Source organism: Periplaneta americana, chromosome 16, assembly GCF_040183065.1.
Source record: "Periplaneta americana isolate PAMFEO1 chromosome 16, P.americana_PAMFEO1_priV1, whole genome shotgun sequence".
Classification (NCBI taxonomy): Eukaryota; Metazoa; Arthropoda; class Insecta; order Blattodea; family Blattidae; genus Periplaneta; species Periplaneta americana.
The window spans coordinates 114095069-114114300 of record NC_091132.1 but is presented as its reverse complement, the minus strand read 5'-3'; the positions used below and the strand labels follow the sequence as shown (position 1 = coordinate 114114300).

The 19232-nt window shown below is 33.3% G+C and overlaps 1 protein-coding gene across 4 annotated transcripts in view; it reads left to right on the top strand.

Annotated features, from left to right (window-relative positions):
• Nucleotides 1-19232, top strand: part of MAGE — a 52605-nt gene that overhangs the window by 11797 nt on the left and 21576 nt on the right. For all 4 annotated transcript variants that reach the window (XM_069812824.1, XM_069812820.1, XM_069812821.1 and 1 more), the window contains one exon: nucleotides 5830-6013. In XM_069812824.1, the coding sequence (XP_069668925.1) occupies nucleotides 5830-6013 (184 nt within the window). The remainder of the gene's footprint in view (nucleotides 1-5829; nucleotides 6014-19232) is intronic.

Here is a 19232-nt window from a genome sequence, read left to right as displayed (position 1 = left end):
CAATCATTATGACAAATAATCTATTAAATTTCAAATTTAAATTACTTCGTCAATCGTATGTACCAACTTTCTTGATACATGTCAAATTTTTACTGCTGAAAATAATGTTTCACCTTATAAAAGTTTCCAGAATATTTTTCACACTACCAAACAATTCATTCACTTAAAGTAGTATTGCTGCTTACAGGTTAGTTCAGAAAGTATACTTGGTTAAACTGTTTTACTGGCTGAAGCTGCCATTTACACAGTACAGTTGAAACTACTAAGGTATACCATATTTTGTGGGAAATATAAAAAATTCAAATATATATTCTATGTTCGGTCAAAGTTACCCTGATAGGCCATTGTTACCTCCATTACCGAAACTGTTACGTAGTTTATGATTTATTGCAAAACAGTCCTAACTTTAAAAATAGCTCTTCTAATACTTAAATGATTTTAATTTTAAATTTACGAACAATATCCATATAGGTTATTACTTCAAAATTTGACATTGACATTTCATTCATTATATACTTGTACAGTAAGATGGACGAACAATTGCTACAAGACATTCATAGAGTCTGTCATGGATATGTCCAAAATGGTTTGAAATCAATTATTTATTTATTACTGCCTTCAAATGAACAACAGTATGTGCAAAGACAGCGAATAAGGTATAAGGTGAGTACTAAAATAACATATTATGTATAATATGTTTGCTGCCAGTGATGAGGAAGGCGATGAATACCATCAGCTGCTCCATTGTCCAGTCTGGTAATCTCGCATTGCACTGCATTGGCAATGTCTTCTCGTGTAGAGAAGCTTTCAATTTCAGTATGAAATTGAAATCGCATGGTGACATGATACAGAATGGTTGATTGTCTTGGTGATTACTTTGAATGTTCTTAATGTGTTAATGTGCATGCAGACTATTGTGCTCAACGCTATTACGATAGATGGAATTTTTTTATTTTTACTCTTCTCCCTTGTCTACAATACTTCCTGAGTAATCCATGTAACAGACATTATTGGTAAAGTACATTGTGTATTTTCATATGTAGATTTGGCTGCAAAAAAATAGTTGCCATGACTTATTCCCTGTTTACTGTATCTTTTCCCTGTCTGAAGAGAAAGAGATATAGTACTCACCCTCTCTACGACTATGGTGAAGGCAGAAGGGGAGCCACTTCATCCATCCATACAGTGACGAAACTCGATGGAGTTGATGTATCTGTAGAAAAGAGATCTTCACAGTCACTCTCATCTGTGTCCGATTCTTCTAAATTTATAATAAAATTATCAATCACCTTATCTACGATACCATCTTTCTCCCAGTAAAAATCCTCAATATTCTTAACATGTTCACAAGCATTTTTCCAATGTTCTGCTGTCACCTTTTCCACTGCGGCTGTAAACAATACTGTAGTGTTACTAATTTTGAATTGGGTATTATGTTTTTCTACGTCATTTTTTATCTGGCTTTACTTACTTACTGGGTTTTAAGGAACCTGGCGGTTCATTGCTGCCCTCACATAAGCCCGCCATTGGCCCTGTCCTGAGCAAGACCAATCCAGTCTCTATCATCATATCCCACCTCTCTCAAATCCATTTTAATATCCTCCCATCTACGTCTCGGCCTCCCCAAAGGTCTTTTTCCCTCTGGCCTCCCAACTAACACTATATATGCATTTCTGGATTCGCCCATACATGCTACATGCCCTGCCCATCTCAAACGTCTGGATTTAATGTTCCTAATTATGTCAGGTGAAGAATACAATGCGTGCAGTTCTGTGTTGTGTAACTTTCTCCATTCTCCTGTAACTTCATCCCTCTTAGCCCCAAATATTTTTCTAAGCACCTTATTCTCAAACACCCTTAAACTATGTTCCTCTCTCAAAGTGAGAGTCCAAGTTTCACAACCATAAAGAACAACCGGTAATATAACTGTTTTATAAATTCTAACTTTCAGATTTTTTGACAGCAGACTGGATGATAAAAGCTTCTCAACCGAATAATAACAGGCATTTCCCATATTTATTCTGTGTTTAATTTCCTCCTGGGTGTCATTTATATTTGTTACTGTTGCTCCTAGGTATTTGAATTTTTCCACCTCTTCAAAGGATAAATTTTCAATTTTTATTTTTCCATTTCGTACAATATTCTCGTCACGAGACATAATCATATACTTTGTCTTTTCGGGATTTACTTCCAAACCTATCTATTTACTTGTTTTCCCTAATCGTTTGTGGATTTTCTCCTAACATATTTACGTCATCCGCATAGACAAGCAGCTGATGTACCCCGTTGAATTCCAAACGGTCTCTGTTATCCTGAACTTTTCTAATGACATACTCTAGAGCAAAGTTAAAAAGTAAAGGTGCTAGTGTATCTCCTTGCTTTAGCCCACAGTGAATTGGAAACACATCTGACAAAAAGTGACATATACGGACTCTGCTGTACGTTTCACTGAGACACATTTTAATTAATCGAATTAGTTTCTTGGGAATACCAAATTCAATAAGAATATCATATAAAACTTCTCTCTTAACCGAGTCATATACCTTTTTGAAATCTATGAATAACTGATCCACTGTACCCTTATACTCCCATTTTTTCTCCATTATGTGTCGAATACAAAATATCTGATCAATAGTTGATCTATTACACCTAAAACCACACTGATGATCCCCAATAATTTCATCTACATATGGAGTTAATCTTCTCAAAAGAATATTGGACAAAATTTTGTACGACGTCAACAAAAGTGATTTTCCTTGAAAGTTACTACAGTTAGTCTTGTCCCCCTTCTTAAAGATAGGTACGATTATCGACTCCTTCCATTGTTCTGGTACAATTTCCTTTTCCCAAATAGCAAGTACAAGCTTATAAATTTCGTTAGATAATGTGCTTCCACCCTCTTGTATTAATTCTGCTGGAATTTGATCACTACCTGGAGATTTAAAATTTTTCATATTTTCTATCGGAATTTCGACTTCAGAAAGTGTGGGTTCGGGTATAAATCGCTCAGCAGTTTGCATTTCAATTTCGTCCTGATCATTTCTACTTGGTCTATGTATATTTAGTAGTTGCACCCATATTATAAAGGAGGTCAGAGCGTGGTGCTGACCACACCACCTCATTCTAGTGCCGAGGTCATGGAAAGCATGGGGCTCTACCACCATGCCCCCCAAGTGCCTTCATGGCATGTTACGGGGATACCTTTACCTTTACCTTAACCCATATTATCTCTGTAGGATTAAAATGACAATGATATGGCGGCAAACGCAATACAGTGTGTCCATGTTGTGAAGCAATTGTGTCAATTTCATATGTCCTAAATTTATCCTTTAAGCCTTTAATAATGTCGTACAAAACTGGTACGGATCATACTGATAATCATGACGACATAACCATTCCTGCATCTCTGATTTTGAAGTAGAAGAGATGGGCTTATTGAGTTCCACTGAATGATACGATGCATCGTCCATTACTATTGTGGTATATTGGGAAGAAGCGAGTTTAGGAACCAGTTCTTAAAAACACTACAGTCCATTTCCTCAGGGTAATCTTTCGTCGATTTGGATTTGAAGCACAATAAGCCATTGGAAATAAATTCAGTCTCTGATCCGGCATGAAGCATTAAGAATTTTTGGCCTTTACCTATAGGAACATTCAGTGGAGACTCAAGTTCGTCATCAGAATTTTCACACATCCATAACTTATCTTTAGTGTGGTTAACATTGATCCAAGTGTCGCCTATAAATAGATAATTGGACAGTTTGTAGATGGTAATTCCTTAATTTTTGTCAAGAAATGAAATTGTTCTATAACAATGTCACTCCTTTTCATTAACGTTTTTCGCCCTTAATTATTTTTCACGTAGCGAAATTTCATATTACCGGTATTTAATATTTGATGAAGAGCTCATATGCTGCCATCAAACAATTCTGCCTTCTTCAGAGCTTCCCTCATATCATCAAGACTTGGCGATTTATGTAAGTTATAAATTGTATGGCGGATAGCAGTGCCGGTACACAAATCTATAACTGTTTTAGTTGGTTCCTATAAGGTCTCTTTTTTCCAGGGGTTGACAGAGCATTTCCACTTTCTCCTGCTAATTTTGTCTCATTTAAAATACGAGAAACCGTTCTCCTTCACACAAGTTGCAACCGCCGTTCTTCCCAGCACATTTGCTACTGATATTGTTTCTCTTCCATTTTCCAATGCATCAAATTCTCCTTCAAAGAACTTATGGACATTACATCACTTCCCTAGCATCAGACTGTAATGGTTTTCCTTGCTTGCCTACACCAGCTAGTAGCATCGAAATCAAAATCACAAATAATATAATTAAATTTAAAATAATATACCAAGCCTCTACACTTTGAAACATTTCGAACAGTGAACTCGAGAACATGCAAAAGTTCCGTCACTGAACACAACATTCAGAATACTAAAGGCAAGGGAAGAATGCACCATACACAATAAGAAATGACCATTTAAAAGGGACCACTTGTGTTTTCAACCCTCTACTAAACCGCCTTGCCCAACTTCCACTCAATCTCTGAGTCTTCCGTTTTATTGCCTCTGAGACAAACTACACTACATAGGGTAAAGTACGTGACCCTTGTATATAAAAAGTCCTGAAGTTTTATGATTGATATGAATTTGTTTGCTACAGAACAAACATACTATTCAGAAGAAGAATTTTGGGTATACCACTGTAGCCTGGAATTTAACATCTCTAACATTTCGGAATACATTAAGGTTCTGAAACGAAGATGTTAAGTTCCAAGACGTGGTGGTATATCCAAAAGTATACTTCCGAATCCAAAACACACACTATTCTACAACATCAAGTACTGCAAATAGCATTGCTTTAGTTGAGTGCTTTTTCATAACATTACTTTCTTCCCGAAAGAATGGTAGCATTCTGAAGTAAATGTGAAATGGGGAGAAATATTCTCAAATTTTACAGCTGGTTAAATCGTCCATATTATTAAAGCATTAATTCTTTTGTTAATGAAATTTTCACATTTTGAATGAATCAAACGTACTTAATTTAAAGTGAATTAACACTGATTCCGTAACTTAAAATATTTATGTATTACTTACTAGCTTACAAATAGTATATGGAACTTAATGGAAAATGTTGTAAGTTTTCCATCTTCAGTGATTCAATTACTGCTAATAATTTACCCTCCAAATTTCATCAGTGCCATAGAAAAGATTTGTCAGTGTACAGTAATACCTGAGAGAATTAGAATTCAACAGTAAAAAAAAAATAAAAAAAAAAAAATTAATGACTGGTCAAACTTTCTAGGGAGGCCGAGACGTAGATGGGAAGATAATATTAAAATGGATTTGAGGGAGGTGGGATATGATGATAGAGAATGGATTCATTTTGCTCAGGATAGGGACCAATGGTGGGCTTATGTGAGGGCGGCAATGAACCTCCGGGTTCCTTAAAAGCCATTAAGTAAGTGAGTCAAACTTTCTTTGTGATCAAGCTTCTCAAGGTTCTGCTTTTCTTCAGATGTCATTTTAAAAAGAGCTCCCATGTAAGAATTATTTTTAAAACTTTTTTTTTTATTTCCTCCTCTAAGTGGCTTCTCTGTTGTAACTGTACTTACTTGGTACCTGGACCCCTAGGGACAAAAATAGATATTAAATCTGTGGAAATGAAACAACAGCAGTGATCGTTTGAATGTAAACTCCGAATTAATTCACATGTAAGAAAGGAATGGACGGATGCTCAAAGAAAAAAATTTATTGGTAGTAGTAATTTAAACATTTAAATTGTTTACATAAATGTTTGTATATTAATGTACTTTCAAAATCACTTAGGTATTTGGAATGAATCTGATAGAAGTTGAACATGGTTCTACAAAGCATCATATCCTGGTAAATGGTATTAAAAATCCAGGAGGATTGATGGAGTTCAAATGGTCTAATGAAGAAGAGGCTCATCAAATACTCCTAATGATAGTTCTCTCGTTCATCTTCATGACTGGTGGTGTTGCAAAAGAAGGTATGAACATGTGTTTTTGAAATAGGTTTTGCTTATTTTGATGATAACATTATTCTCTTCTTGCTTCTTTTCTACTTTTATTTATTACTCTTCTTCTCGTGTAATTCCAGGCTTTGGCATCTATTCTTGGAATCCCGTTTCCTGTATTATGCAACATATTTCATTATATAATAATCAAGGTTCGGATTCTTAGGCTTTAGCCCATTTTGTTCCTTGCAACATATCTCTAGTATTTTAACATAATTGTTTTATTCATGCATCCAGCAGGCAAATATATGAATCTTATAAAACCTAAAAAAAAAAAAAAAAGGCTAAATGACTTAATATCAAAAGGCTGTTTATTTACATATGATAATTATATAAAGTATTTAATATGCATATGAGTTGATTATGAATATGGTTGAGTGTACAACACCAATATGTGGTAGATTCTGATATGCGGCCAGTAAAATAGTGCAAACATAAGGAGGTAACAACTGTAATTACTTATTAAAACATTGATGTATTGACTATTATGATGTTATAGGATTACATAAACTAGGTGAACTTACGTGTATTTGCTGTAAGTTGGTTCCAGCAACGTCTTCCAGTAACTGTATTTCAAAGACTGACTCTGACAAAGTGATGGTCCAGACTATGTACGCACATGTAGAGGGATGGTTCATGCTGTTAGATGCAGGAATTCTGTTAGCTATTTTGAATAAAGGGTTGGAAACGTTCATAAATTGTTTATTAAGTAAAGGTATGTTGCTGTTATAGAATTTAGCATCATTGTTACTTTATAGGTTTTAAATTTTCATGCCTTCTTTTATATTCAACAAGTCATGACAATTTTCAACCATTTAGATTTGTTCCTACGATGACAGAAGTCTGCTTTGTGTTCCTTGTATCTGATCCCGAATTTTCTCTTCGTTGTACCTAGCCTATGTACTTATGGGAACAAATTTCTACATGTGGAGGAGTGTACATATTGTGCATTGTTCATATTATGTTGTGTGTGTATGCATGCATAGGACAGCAAAACAATCCGTCTGGGAGATATCTCTTATTTCCTTAATGAATCTGGAATGTAGAATCTTTACAATAATTACTATTTGTTTATGCTAATGTCACGCCTTCATTCTATATGGAGATTAAAGATAATATTGAGCCATTATAATGTAATTAAGTTCCTATTGTATTCACAATTTCCCTATTTCACAAAAATAATCCACACGATGATGATGCAGATGCTACACAGGATGAATTATTTCCCATGTGTACATTATTGTTCCAGTTTCCTTACTTATTCAGTTTAAGTCTGAGGTGGATTATGTATCTATTATATGTGTGATTCTCTAATTTTCCTAGGTCGTAGTGCAGTACTATGGAAGAGGCATTAGTAATTGAGTCATGCTTCATATTTTTAGCTGCGTCTTAAAAACTACGTAAAAAATCATATTCCTTTGGTTTAATTGATCAGATTTGTGATCACTGCCAAACATATTTTGCTGTAGGAATAATAGCAGGCTATTTCAGTTCTTGCTGCCATGATGTGTTAGTTTATTTTCCGCAACCAGCAACAAATGAAACACTGAGACAGCTAATGATTTACAATGAATAATTTTATTTAGGACCCATCTATAGCATTTGCCTCATTTTCCACAGTTCAGCAGTATATTTCCCACAACAGCCTATACTATTGAAAATAAAGAGATAATACATAAATAATTTACATTTCTGATTTTCTGTCACTAACAATTCATTAAGAGTGTATGGCCAACTGTATGTCATTGATCGATTCAACATATGCAAACGTTTTATGTGTCCAAAATGATGTCCAGCATTTACTGGTATCTTATACACTCCAAAGATTGTCAGATATTCTTGCTGTTAATGCTATTTACTACAAAAATGCAGAACAAATATTAGTAAATGTATAAAACATGCAATCTGCAGATTTAAGTTTCGTTGATTACATTGGGTTAGAATGACCCTGAAGTTCACTCAGCCTCCTATCAAATGGTACTGGCTCTTTCCTGTGGGTAAAAAATGGTTGGAGTGTAGTGCCAATCACATCTCCTCATTCTAGTGCCAAGGTCTTGAAAACATAGAGTTCTACCTTCATTCCTCCAAAGATCTTCATGACACGTGAAGGGGACAACTTTACCTCTACCAATAATTATTCATTAGCTTTAATACTGTATTAAAAGTGTTTATAAAGTGATAATATTGTTTATTTGAGACTATTTCGTTTATATGACATCATTCCATTATCGACCAATGAAGTGTAATGAAATTTTGAATTCCAACCAGTCATACATCGCGATAATTTTGCAACATGATTTATCACTATCAATTTATCGCATGGTCGTTCTTTTGTTTAGCCAGTGTCGCCAACTGTTTCCCTATAAATCAACGAGCATGAATCCATTGTACTAAATAAAGTGCAAAATCCTACTTCCACATCATCTTCATTTTCTAATTCCATGTTCATTGTATCTGAAGAAAATGACACTACTTCATAACAATTGTTCATTTAATTAATATATTAATTAGGTTATTTGTAATTATGTTATAACTTGTTTAAATTAAATCATGATTTCAGTAGATAATGAAAATGTATTTCTGTTATAACAAGAGAAAAGTTAACATTGTTAAACCTGTATTTCGCTTTTCTCAATTGGCATTACTGAATAACCAATTTCTTTATTGCAATACATTAATTGATATTCATCTGTTTTAACTTCAAATGTCTGAATAGGTTAAGTATTCATAAATATACAAATGAGTGAATTTTAGGGATATATTATTTACATTTTTATTTTATTCACGAAATAGTCCCAATAAATGTCACAAGAGATCTGAGATTACTATAGGTAATTACATTTGTATCACCTGCAAATAACCAGAAAAAATGAACCTTAAATTGATAAACCAACTTAAGATCACATCTTTCAGTTTGTTTATGAATTTATTGTGATTTACACAGTAAAATGCTTTAGCCAAATCACAAAATATTGCTCCATGTAATTCCGAATTTAAAGAATTTAGTACTTAATCCACAAACTGCTCTGAAACTATTATATCGCTGGATTTCAATTAGTGATATAATCTATTTATTACACATAACTTTCTCAAACATTTGAAAATGTTAATAGTGATTTAGCAGTGGTAAATTTATCTCCGTTTATCTCCACCACACTGAAAATGGGATGCCTGAAAAGATAAAGTATCATTTCTGCTACCCGCGCCTGTCTAGCAGAAACTATACACATATATAAGAGAATTTCGAACAAAATTTAGTGTATTTTACGCAATGCATTATATGAGCAGTAAAGAGCAACAAGCCCAATATGTGAATATTTTGCTCATTGCAAAGATGCATAACACACAGTCTAAGAATGGCAGTGAATGTGCCATGTTCAAATCAATTACCAGTACACTAATAATATTTTCATAAATTTTCGAATACGCTATTTTTTCCATATTGTTTATTGTGCTCTATTTGAAGGAATTTCTTAAGTATGATATGACTAAATGACATTGGTTTCTTTAGAGACATACTGTAAGTATGTGAAAAGAACCAAAACACAAGTAGGCTTGTCTGTCATTAGAATAAAATAGTAATTAAATTTATGTAATACAAAACGAAACAAAATACAAAAATAAATATTTAACTTTCAAGTCTTCTGCTTGAATGACTGTTTGCATGTTGATTTGCATATAATGTAATTCCTACCATTAATTCCAAGGGCCATTGTCATAACTCTTACTTTATTTGCCTATTCTTATAAAAAAAGTGGCATACATAACCTTAATGCAACAATAAATTATCAACTTTAAAAACTATTTTTTATTGTTTATTTAATGTCGTTGTATCAACTGCTAGGTTATTTAGCATTGATGAGAGTGGTGATAGCGAGATGGTATTTGGAGAGATGAGGCCGAGGATTCACCATAAATTACCTGACATTGACCTTACAGTTGGGGTAAATCTCGGAAAAAACCCAACCAGGTAATCAGCCCAAGCGAGAATCGAACCTGTGCCCGAGCACAACTCCAGATCGGCAAACAAGCATCTAGCTGACAGCTATGCTGGTGGCCAAAAAAACTAATTAATACAAGTGAAAAATAATACGTAATTTTTTATGTGAGTGAACTGATAAATACAACTATTTCAGTGTGAATGGTACAACAGTTGCTTTACACATTTTATAAGCTTATGCTGTAGAACAGATGCAGAATTCATTACGATGACATTAATAGTGTAATGTAGATGAAATTGTTCAAAGTATGTACTATTAATTTATTTTCAGGATTAAGTCTTTTTGTTTGATGGTTTAATGCATTTATTGAGAAGAATTTAATTGAAAAGCAATATTCTTTGAAAAACTTTGAGACACGCCTGCCTAATTACATAAGTAGACTAAGTAATTGAAATAAAAAGAATATATCATAAAGTGTAAATCTTTATGTATAAGTTATGCACATCTATATATATATATATATATATATATATATATATATATATATATAATTTGAACTGGTAATGGAAATTACGGGAAAACAGCTGAACGGATTTTAATAAATGATCCCACATTTTGAAACTTGGAACTCAAAGTTTTTCAGACAAATAGTAGTTTTCAGTGAAATGTCAATTTTTGAACATAATTTTCCTATTTTCCAAAATCCATCTGTCGTCAGTTTTGAGAACTAGCTAATTGCATTTCAGAATAAAACAAAACACACACTACAGTAAACAATATTCCACGAAGGCCATGATCTGCAAGAATGCTGACATATTTAGAGCTCAAATTAAATTGGTTATTAAAAACTAAACTTACTAAAACTAATTTACAGGTTCGATTCTGTGGTGTATAATTTTCTGGGTACAGCTCAAGATCGGTACATAGACAGGTTGGCTCGTAACTTTTTTTTCCCTGTTAGATGGCAGCACCATCTAAAACGTCATCAGTATGCCGCGAAATCGCAGTAGCCTCTCCACGTGGTGAACTGATGCAGGAGGTAGTGTTGTGATCGTTGTGATACTTATTGTGCGAGTTTAATATTTTACAGTGTGAAGTTTATTTACTGAATAGTGAAAGTGATGTGTAATGTGACATAGGTGAGTGATACAAATTTATAATCTGGGGTTCAGATGATACTAAGCTATTCTCAGTATCTTACACTCTTTCTTCCTTTGTTCTTATTTCAGTTTTTTACAGTGACTGGGACAATTTGTAGTGTAGCAGTTTGCACGAGCAATTCAGAACAGGCAAAAAAGCAAGGCGAAAAAATATCTTTCTTTACTTTCCCCAAAGAAAAAGAAATAAGGAAATTGTGGGTGCAAAAATGTTACCGTAAAGATATATTCAATCCTGAAAATAAAAGGATTTGCAGTAAACATTTTACTAATGACGATTTTGATGATACCATTAAAGCGAAATTGACAAATTCCCTGCCAAAAAAATTAAAGAAAAGCGCTATCCCTTCCATAAATTTACTACCACAAACGACGATTCTTGAAAATACTCCTCGGGCTGAAAGATTAAAAAGAAAACAAAATAAAGAAATCGTAGATGAGATTTTACAATCGAGCCATTGCAATGATGATCTTGATCATAGCCAATTAAACAACGATGAACAAAAGTCTGAAAATTCTGATAAATATAATAATCTTCTTGGAAAATACAATAAATTGCTTGAGGAAAATAAGGCGTTCAAAGAGACCATAACAGATTTGGAAAGACGAATAAATGATCTTGAACGTAACAATTCTGAATTAAATGCCTTAATCAATCAATACAAATCGGATTTCGATGGTAAATTTCAGGAGACATTGGAGGGCTTTTTAACAAAGAATCAATTAGATATAATTACAAAGAAAAAAAGTAAGACAAGATGGACAGACGATGAAATAGCTCGGGCATTTACCTTAAGATATTTCAGTATTCGTGCATATAAATATATGAGAGAGATACTGAAATATCCTTTGCCAGGCATATTAACACTTAAGCGATGGGCAACTAATATCAATCTAAGAAATGGATTACTCAAGAATGTAATCTATTTCATGGGCATTAGTGGACAGAATAAGGACAACAGAGAAAGAGCCACCATCCTCTCTTTCGACGAAATGAAAGTTTCGACTATTTATGAATACGACCCTAAAGAAGACGAAATATTAGGCCTGCACAAGTACATGCAAGTAGTAATGGCGAGAGGGCTTTTAGGCAACTGGAAGCAGCCAGTTTATGTTGGATTTGACGAAAAATTAACTAGACCAACACTTGATGACATTATTATTGGTCTGCATGACATTCATTATGACGTAGTAGCATGTGTGTTGGACTGTGGGGGAGGAAATATGGGGCTGTGGAAGGAGCTCGGTATCACCATTGACAATACTTATTATTTACATCCGATTTCAAAAGAACGCATATACTTCTTCGCCGATGCTCCTCATTTAATTAAATTAATGAGAAACTGGTTTATTGACACTGGCTTTTGTCTTGAAGATGGGACGTTGATCACAAAGGAGCCTGTGTATCATTTAATTGAAAATACAAAGTCAGAAATCAATTCTTGCCACGAACTCACTCCGACCCACCTGAACTGTGAAAAAACAGAGGCAAAATGTTTCATTAGCCACTCAACTCTTTTCTAATACAGTAGTACAGCGCTCAGTTGATATTTGCCAGGAGATAATCCAGAGTTAGCAAGAAATGTAGCTAACTTCATTCGGTTAGTCAGTTATTGGTTTGATTTAATGAATTCGTATAATCCAGGCACCCTTTTACAAACAGCCAAGCCTTATGACAAAAGTCTACAGTCTCAAAATGAAATTCTAGATGAAGTAATTAAAGTTGTCTCAGGAATGAAGTGTACGTCTAAAAAATCTATACAGTTATTCCAGAAAGGTTTTATATCATCGAATTCATTGCGCAGCCTGTACACTAGTATGACATCTAAATATGACATATCCTACATCCTTACACACAGACTTAACCAAGACTGCTTAGAGAATCTTTTCTCCCAAATAAGAACAAGGGGAGGACTCCATGATCACCCTTTGCCCTTAAATAGTTTGCATAGGTTGAGAATGATATTGCTGGGAAGAAATCCTGGGATTGTTCAAAGTAATCAAAATACTTTGAGCAACTGTGTGAAAGATGAAAGTGAGTATGTAATGTCAAGTGTTATGAAACAGGCGAGAATAAAGGAACTTATACTTCATGAAAACCTTTCAACTGAAGACAATGAATGTGCAGAACAGCTTTCTACTTCTTCGACTGCTTCTTCCAAATGCGACAAAGAAAAACACATACAAGATGAGCCAACAATTAAACAAATATCAGAGGGAGACGGACTGGCATACATCGCTGGTTACATTGCAAAGAAGAACCAACGAGAATTTCCTGAACTAGGCACCCACACTTTCAAAATTGAAAAAAACATACATTCTTATAGTATGCCATCCTGGATTAGAAGTTTATCTTTCGGTGGCCTAATTGAACCGTCTGCATCCTGGATGAAGAATGTTAATGCAATAGAAGTAATCTTTCAGAAAATTCATGGGGATAGTTTTAAATTAGGGAAAGGTATTGTAAAAACTACAACTGACATTATTTGCAGAGAGCTACCAGATATTCCTCGGGTATTAGTTGCAAGCTTTTGCCGGCAAAGGGTATTTATAAGACTAAAATACCTTAATAAAGTGCTAGAAGAAAATGTTCTATCACAGAAAAGAAAAACAGATGGCGACCATGAAAGATGACTAACAAAAAAAATAAAAAAATTAGTTACATGAAGTGGAAACTGTACACTTCAGTTTTTTTTTTCTGTTAGATTTGAGGTGATTTTCATTGTGTCTATGGATTGAAACTTTATCTGAAGTGCTGTTTGTGTTGGTGTACTGAATTCAAGACTTTACAACAGACTACAAGTTTAGCAACTGATTATTGTGCTATGTACCGAGTGATTGAAAATAGCAGTATAATATCCTACATCTGTCTTCTACTGACCCAGCTGGTGCCTGACTTCATTTTAAGGTAAGACATTTATTTAAAAAATATATTGCCAAAATAATTGTTTTCTTTTTTAACTCTGTGTGTTTATTGCTGAGGTAACTATAGACATTATAAATGACAATATTTTATAATTAATTACGTTTCATACACTACGATTCTAAATATCGCTACCGTACTTATTTATTTTCTTTTGAAATTTTGTATATTTAATAAGTAATAAAGTAGGATACAAATTGGAATTATGAAAGTAGAAAGGCGTTAATTCATGAATGTGTTCCACGTGGCTATTTGTCTGTGCATATTACAGATTCAAACGCAGCATACTGATGACGTTTTCCCTCGCTCCATCCAATTGGCGGATAGTTACGAGCTAACCTCTTATATATCGATCTTGAGTACAGCTGTGTATTGGATATTAAAAACTACAAAACTTGAGGTGGTTTGATGACATTATTACCATTAGAAATGAAATATTATTGTAGTTAATGCCAATATGTGACTATTTTTCATTAATTATACATATTAATGCTATATTGATGTTATGAAAGTGAAACATTTTGGGGTTATATAAGTAGATGTAGAGAATAACTTAAATGAGATTTTGATTTCTATATTTTACTGAGTGGCGGCTATATAGTATATGTTACTGAAAGCTATACAACTTACGTAAGATAATAATTTATTAAAAATAAAATATTTTTATAGTTATTAATCAAGTGGGGTTGGTTCTTTTTCATATATTTAATGACGGTGTGGTGTAGATATTTATATGCATGGTTCTCTTCAGTATTGGCTTGAGAGAGAGTATCTTTCATTATTATGGAAGCAAATAACTTTCGGAATGTCTGGTATTCTTCATTGAAAATGAAAATGTTTATTTGAACGTCTAATGAACTTAGTTTGCAGCATTTGCTGCACAAGCCACTAGTACTGGATATAAAAGAGTTCACATATTATAGCTGGGCCATTAAGTTATTTATGTAACTATTCAATGTTCAATGGTATATTTCCTGAGAGATTAAAATATTCAGTGGTTATTCCTATCTTCATAAAGGGAGAAACAATGTCTCCAGAAAATTACAGACCCATATCACTTCTACCAGTCTTCTCCAAAATCTTTGAAAAAGTAATGTATAAAAGATTATATCGTCATCTAGAAAGATACAACATTTTAGTCCCAGAACAATTTGGATTTAGGAAAAATAAAGGCACAGAAAATGCAACATTTAGTTTAACTGACAAAATTCTGGAGGCAGTTAATAAAAAATTACAAGTTGGAGGGATTTTCTGTGATTTATCCAAAGCATTTGACTGTATAAATCATAAAATGCTGCTGGATAAATTATATTATTATGGAATTAAAGGTGTTGCACACCAATGGTTTCACTCATATCTCATAGATAGGAAACAGAAAGTTGAAATCAATACAACTATGAAATCTGCATCGACATGGGGAACTATTAATAATAATGGAATTCCTCAAGGATGAATATTAGGTCCCCTACTTTTTCTAGTGTTTATAAATGATCTTGCCCACCTAATAAAAGATGTATGTCATCCCATATTATTTGCAGATGACACAAGTATAGTAATTATAGCCAATAACTCCAACACATTCCAATCTTCAACAGAGGAAATTCTCTTCAAAATATGTGACTGGTTCTCAGTCAATAAATTGGTATTAAATTGTAACAAAACTAACATAATTCAATTTAAATCCTGTCCAAAATCAACCTCGCAAATTTCTAGTGCAATAATTAACAACAGATCCCTATTAGAAACGACGACAACCAAATTTCTTGGCTTAAAAATCGATAATGTGTTAAATTGGAAAAATTATATTAAAGAAATTACCCCCAAACTAAATTCAGCTTGTTTTGCTATTAGAACTATGCAAAAGATGGTAAATGTCAATACCTTAAAAACAATATACTTTGCATACTTCCACTTGGTAATGAGTTTTGGAATAATATTCTGGGGAAATTCCACAGATAGTAACAATATATTTCTATTACAAAAAAGAGTAATTTGAATAATAGTGGTGCCAACTCTAGGGAATCTTGTAGGACTATTTTCAAAAAACTACGAATAATGGCCATGGCTTGCAGGTATATTTTTTCATTAATGGGTCATTCCACGAAAATGCGACATTTTCACGAAAAATAAAAATCTCACGAATCTCTCTCTGCTTGTTATATGTTATTTTTTTCGTTATGATCCGAATTTTTTGAATCTGATAACACTCATTGTGTAACAACACGTATGTGGGAGAAAAAGCACCAAGAAGTCTGTGGTTTAAGAGCACGAAATTATCTACTAGAAATCACATATTTGAATTCAAATTTAAGGCAAATAAATCATTACTTCTGTATGTTAAATGCAATTAATAATGAAGTGCGGACCTTTGTTAATAATTACAATACATAGAAACCGTAATACAATGATTATTTCGTGCTTGATTGCAGTTATTACAAGGAAAGGTTGAGAGTTCGTGTGTCATGCTCAAATAGACATTTATTTATATTTCTTCAAAACCATTTAATTTTTTAATGTTTCATAAATGTAAAAGTGAGAAACATCACATAACAATCAACTTCTTATATGGACAACATTTTGATTTATGTACGTATTCTACAAGAAAAACACGTGACATACGTAACACAATGACTGTGACACACAAACAAAAATGTTATGTTCGTGTGTCACTAAAGTTTATCCTAAAATCCAGTTACAAATTTTGTTGTTATTGGAAATCTTTACATCTAAACATAATTAGTAGTGGAATTTCAAATACTTATTGTTGATTTAGATAATTGTGTGTGCGTGCACACGCACATGTGCGTCTTTTTTCAATGTACATAAACTGCAAATTAAACACTTTTGAAAATATGTGTTCCATAACACTGTTATAAGGGGGAAAGGAACTGGCCACGCCTTCCCATTATCTCCTGGCCTAGTTGCCTCATAAGTGGTGCCTTCTTGGTATCACTTGTGAGGTTCACACCTGTCTTCGGACAGACTAAACAACTGTTGTAAAAATATAGTGTGTAGGCCTAAAATTAGCATAAGACAATTTATGCCTAAAGTTCGTACAAAATATTTATTATTTTTTTAATTCCTTGAATTAAAAACTTAAAAAATTGGTTTATGTTAATTTATTTCATATTAAAAACAAGCTTATGCAGTATATTTATATCGTAAACAGGTAGCCACCATACTAGGCCTGTGTATAAATAAATTGGTGTAATTATTTGCACATTAGGCAAATGGTACTAAATTTCTGATATTAATTTAAAATCGTTTTATTTAATAACATTAATTAATTCACCCTAGTTATCATTTAGCGATTCTAAAAGTTAGGCCATTTTAAATCTATATTAGTTTTTCTATTGATATAAATATTAATACATTTTGAACATTTTTTGATAGTATTTTCAAGAATTTAACTTGGCCTGATTACTTGGTTGGGTTTTTTCCCAGGTTTTCTCCAACCATAAGGCGAATGTCAGGTAATCTATGGCGAATTCTCGGCCTCATTTCGCCAAATACCATTTTGCTATCACCAATCCCATTGACACTAAATAACCTAGTGATTGATAGTGTCGTTAAATGACCAAGTAAAAAAAAGCCGTCAAATATAGGCTACATATGAAGTTACAAAATCTTGTGGTGGCGAAGAATTTAAAGTGTCTGTGATGTCCAGGAAGGGAAGTACTACAAATGGTTGACATATTGGTATATTCGTCACATGACATTACACAGGAAATATCACCACATATGGTTGTAAACAACCGTGGATATTTCAATTTAAAAGTGTATTTTAGTGTAATCTAGTGGTGTATTGTATAATAAGAACTGTAGGCATAGTGTATAAGTCTTCCACAAGAAGTAATGTATTTATAGTGCATTTAAAACAATTAGTAACTAACATGACAGAAATGTGCGTGTGTCACGTTCGTGTGTCACAACACATTTGCAATATTTTGTTTCTTAATGGCACTGTTAATTTTTTTTAAAGTTCGTGATTTAGCAGTTACATGTACTACACAAGTGTCTTAATTGTTTGGAAAACAACTGAATGCATTTATGTCATTTGGCACAATAATATGAACATTGTCCATTTTGGTAATAAATCTAGTGGCAAGAAAATGTTCGTGTGTCACACCATACAATACTTAATATTTTTTGCATTATTAATTATTCCTTTTCATTAAGAATTTTTGTTTATATTTAGGAATACTTATGTTAAAAGACAGTAATGTCTTTTTCATGAATTACTAAGTATTTAATTAAATATCCTGTGAAGATCATAGTTAGGTACTTACAAAATGTTACGTGTGTCACTATGGAATGACCCTAATAGTCTTCCTCGTATGTAATCGTGAAAACTTTGTAACTAATTCAACAGTTCATAGCATAAATACACGTCAAAAAAATGACTTTCATACTCCATTGGGAAGTCTATCGTGCTATCAAAAAGGAGTGCGTTATATGGCAGTAAACATTTTTAATAGCCTCCCTATCGATATAAAAAATGAAACTCAAAACATAAGATTATTTAGGGTGAAATTAAAGAAGTACCTAATTTCTCATGCCTTCTATTCTGTAAGTGAATTCATGACATTCAATAACGCTTCATGAAATTGATACTAAAACTATGTGTTGTACTAGTAGACTGTATTGTAAATCTCGTCTGTATATATGTTTCATCTAGACTGTGACTATAAATTAAGACTTTATAATAGTACTAAGTTTTTTGACTTGTTCCATATTCTAGCTGTAAAGCAATGTATGAATACCATGGAATGTTAATAAATACAATACAATACAATACAATACAAAAGAATAGTGGTAAACATGTATACACTTGCATAAATGCCTCACTGACTGACAAAAAAAATCACGCACCAAGAAGGAGTTGTCGTTTTGCTGTAAACCTCGGCATACAGTTACATCTCAGTGAGATTGTCAAATGATTAGCATAGTAACGTAATTTGTTGAATGGTGTTGCCACCAGAGGTCGTGAACCTGCTGTCATTCGTGGCCTATAAAAGGGCTTGCACAGGCTACTCGAACGTAGTGGACTGTTGTTTCCGGTTGCATAAAAGTCGTCGATCATTCGACATGCCTCTACGACGCAATCAAAGAGACTTTACCCAGTTAACGGAGTTTGAGAGGGGCCGCATTATTGGAATGCGCGAGGCTGG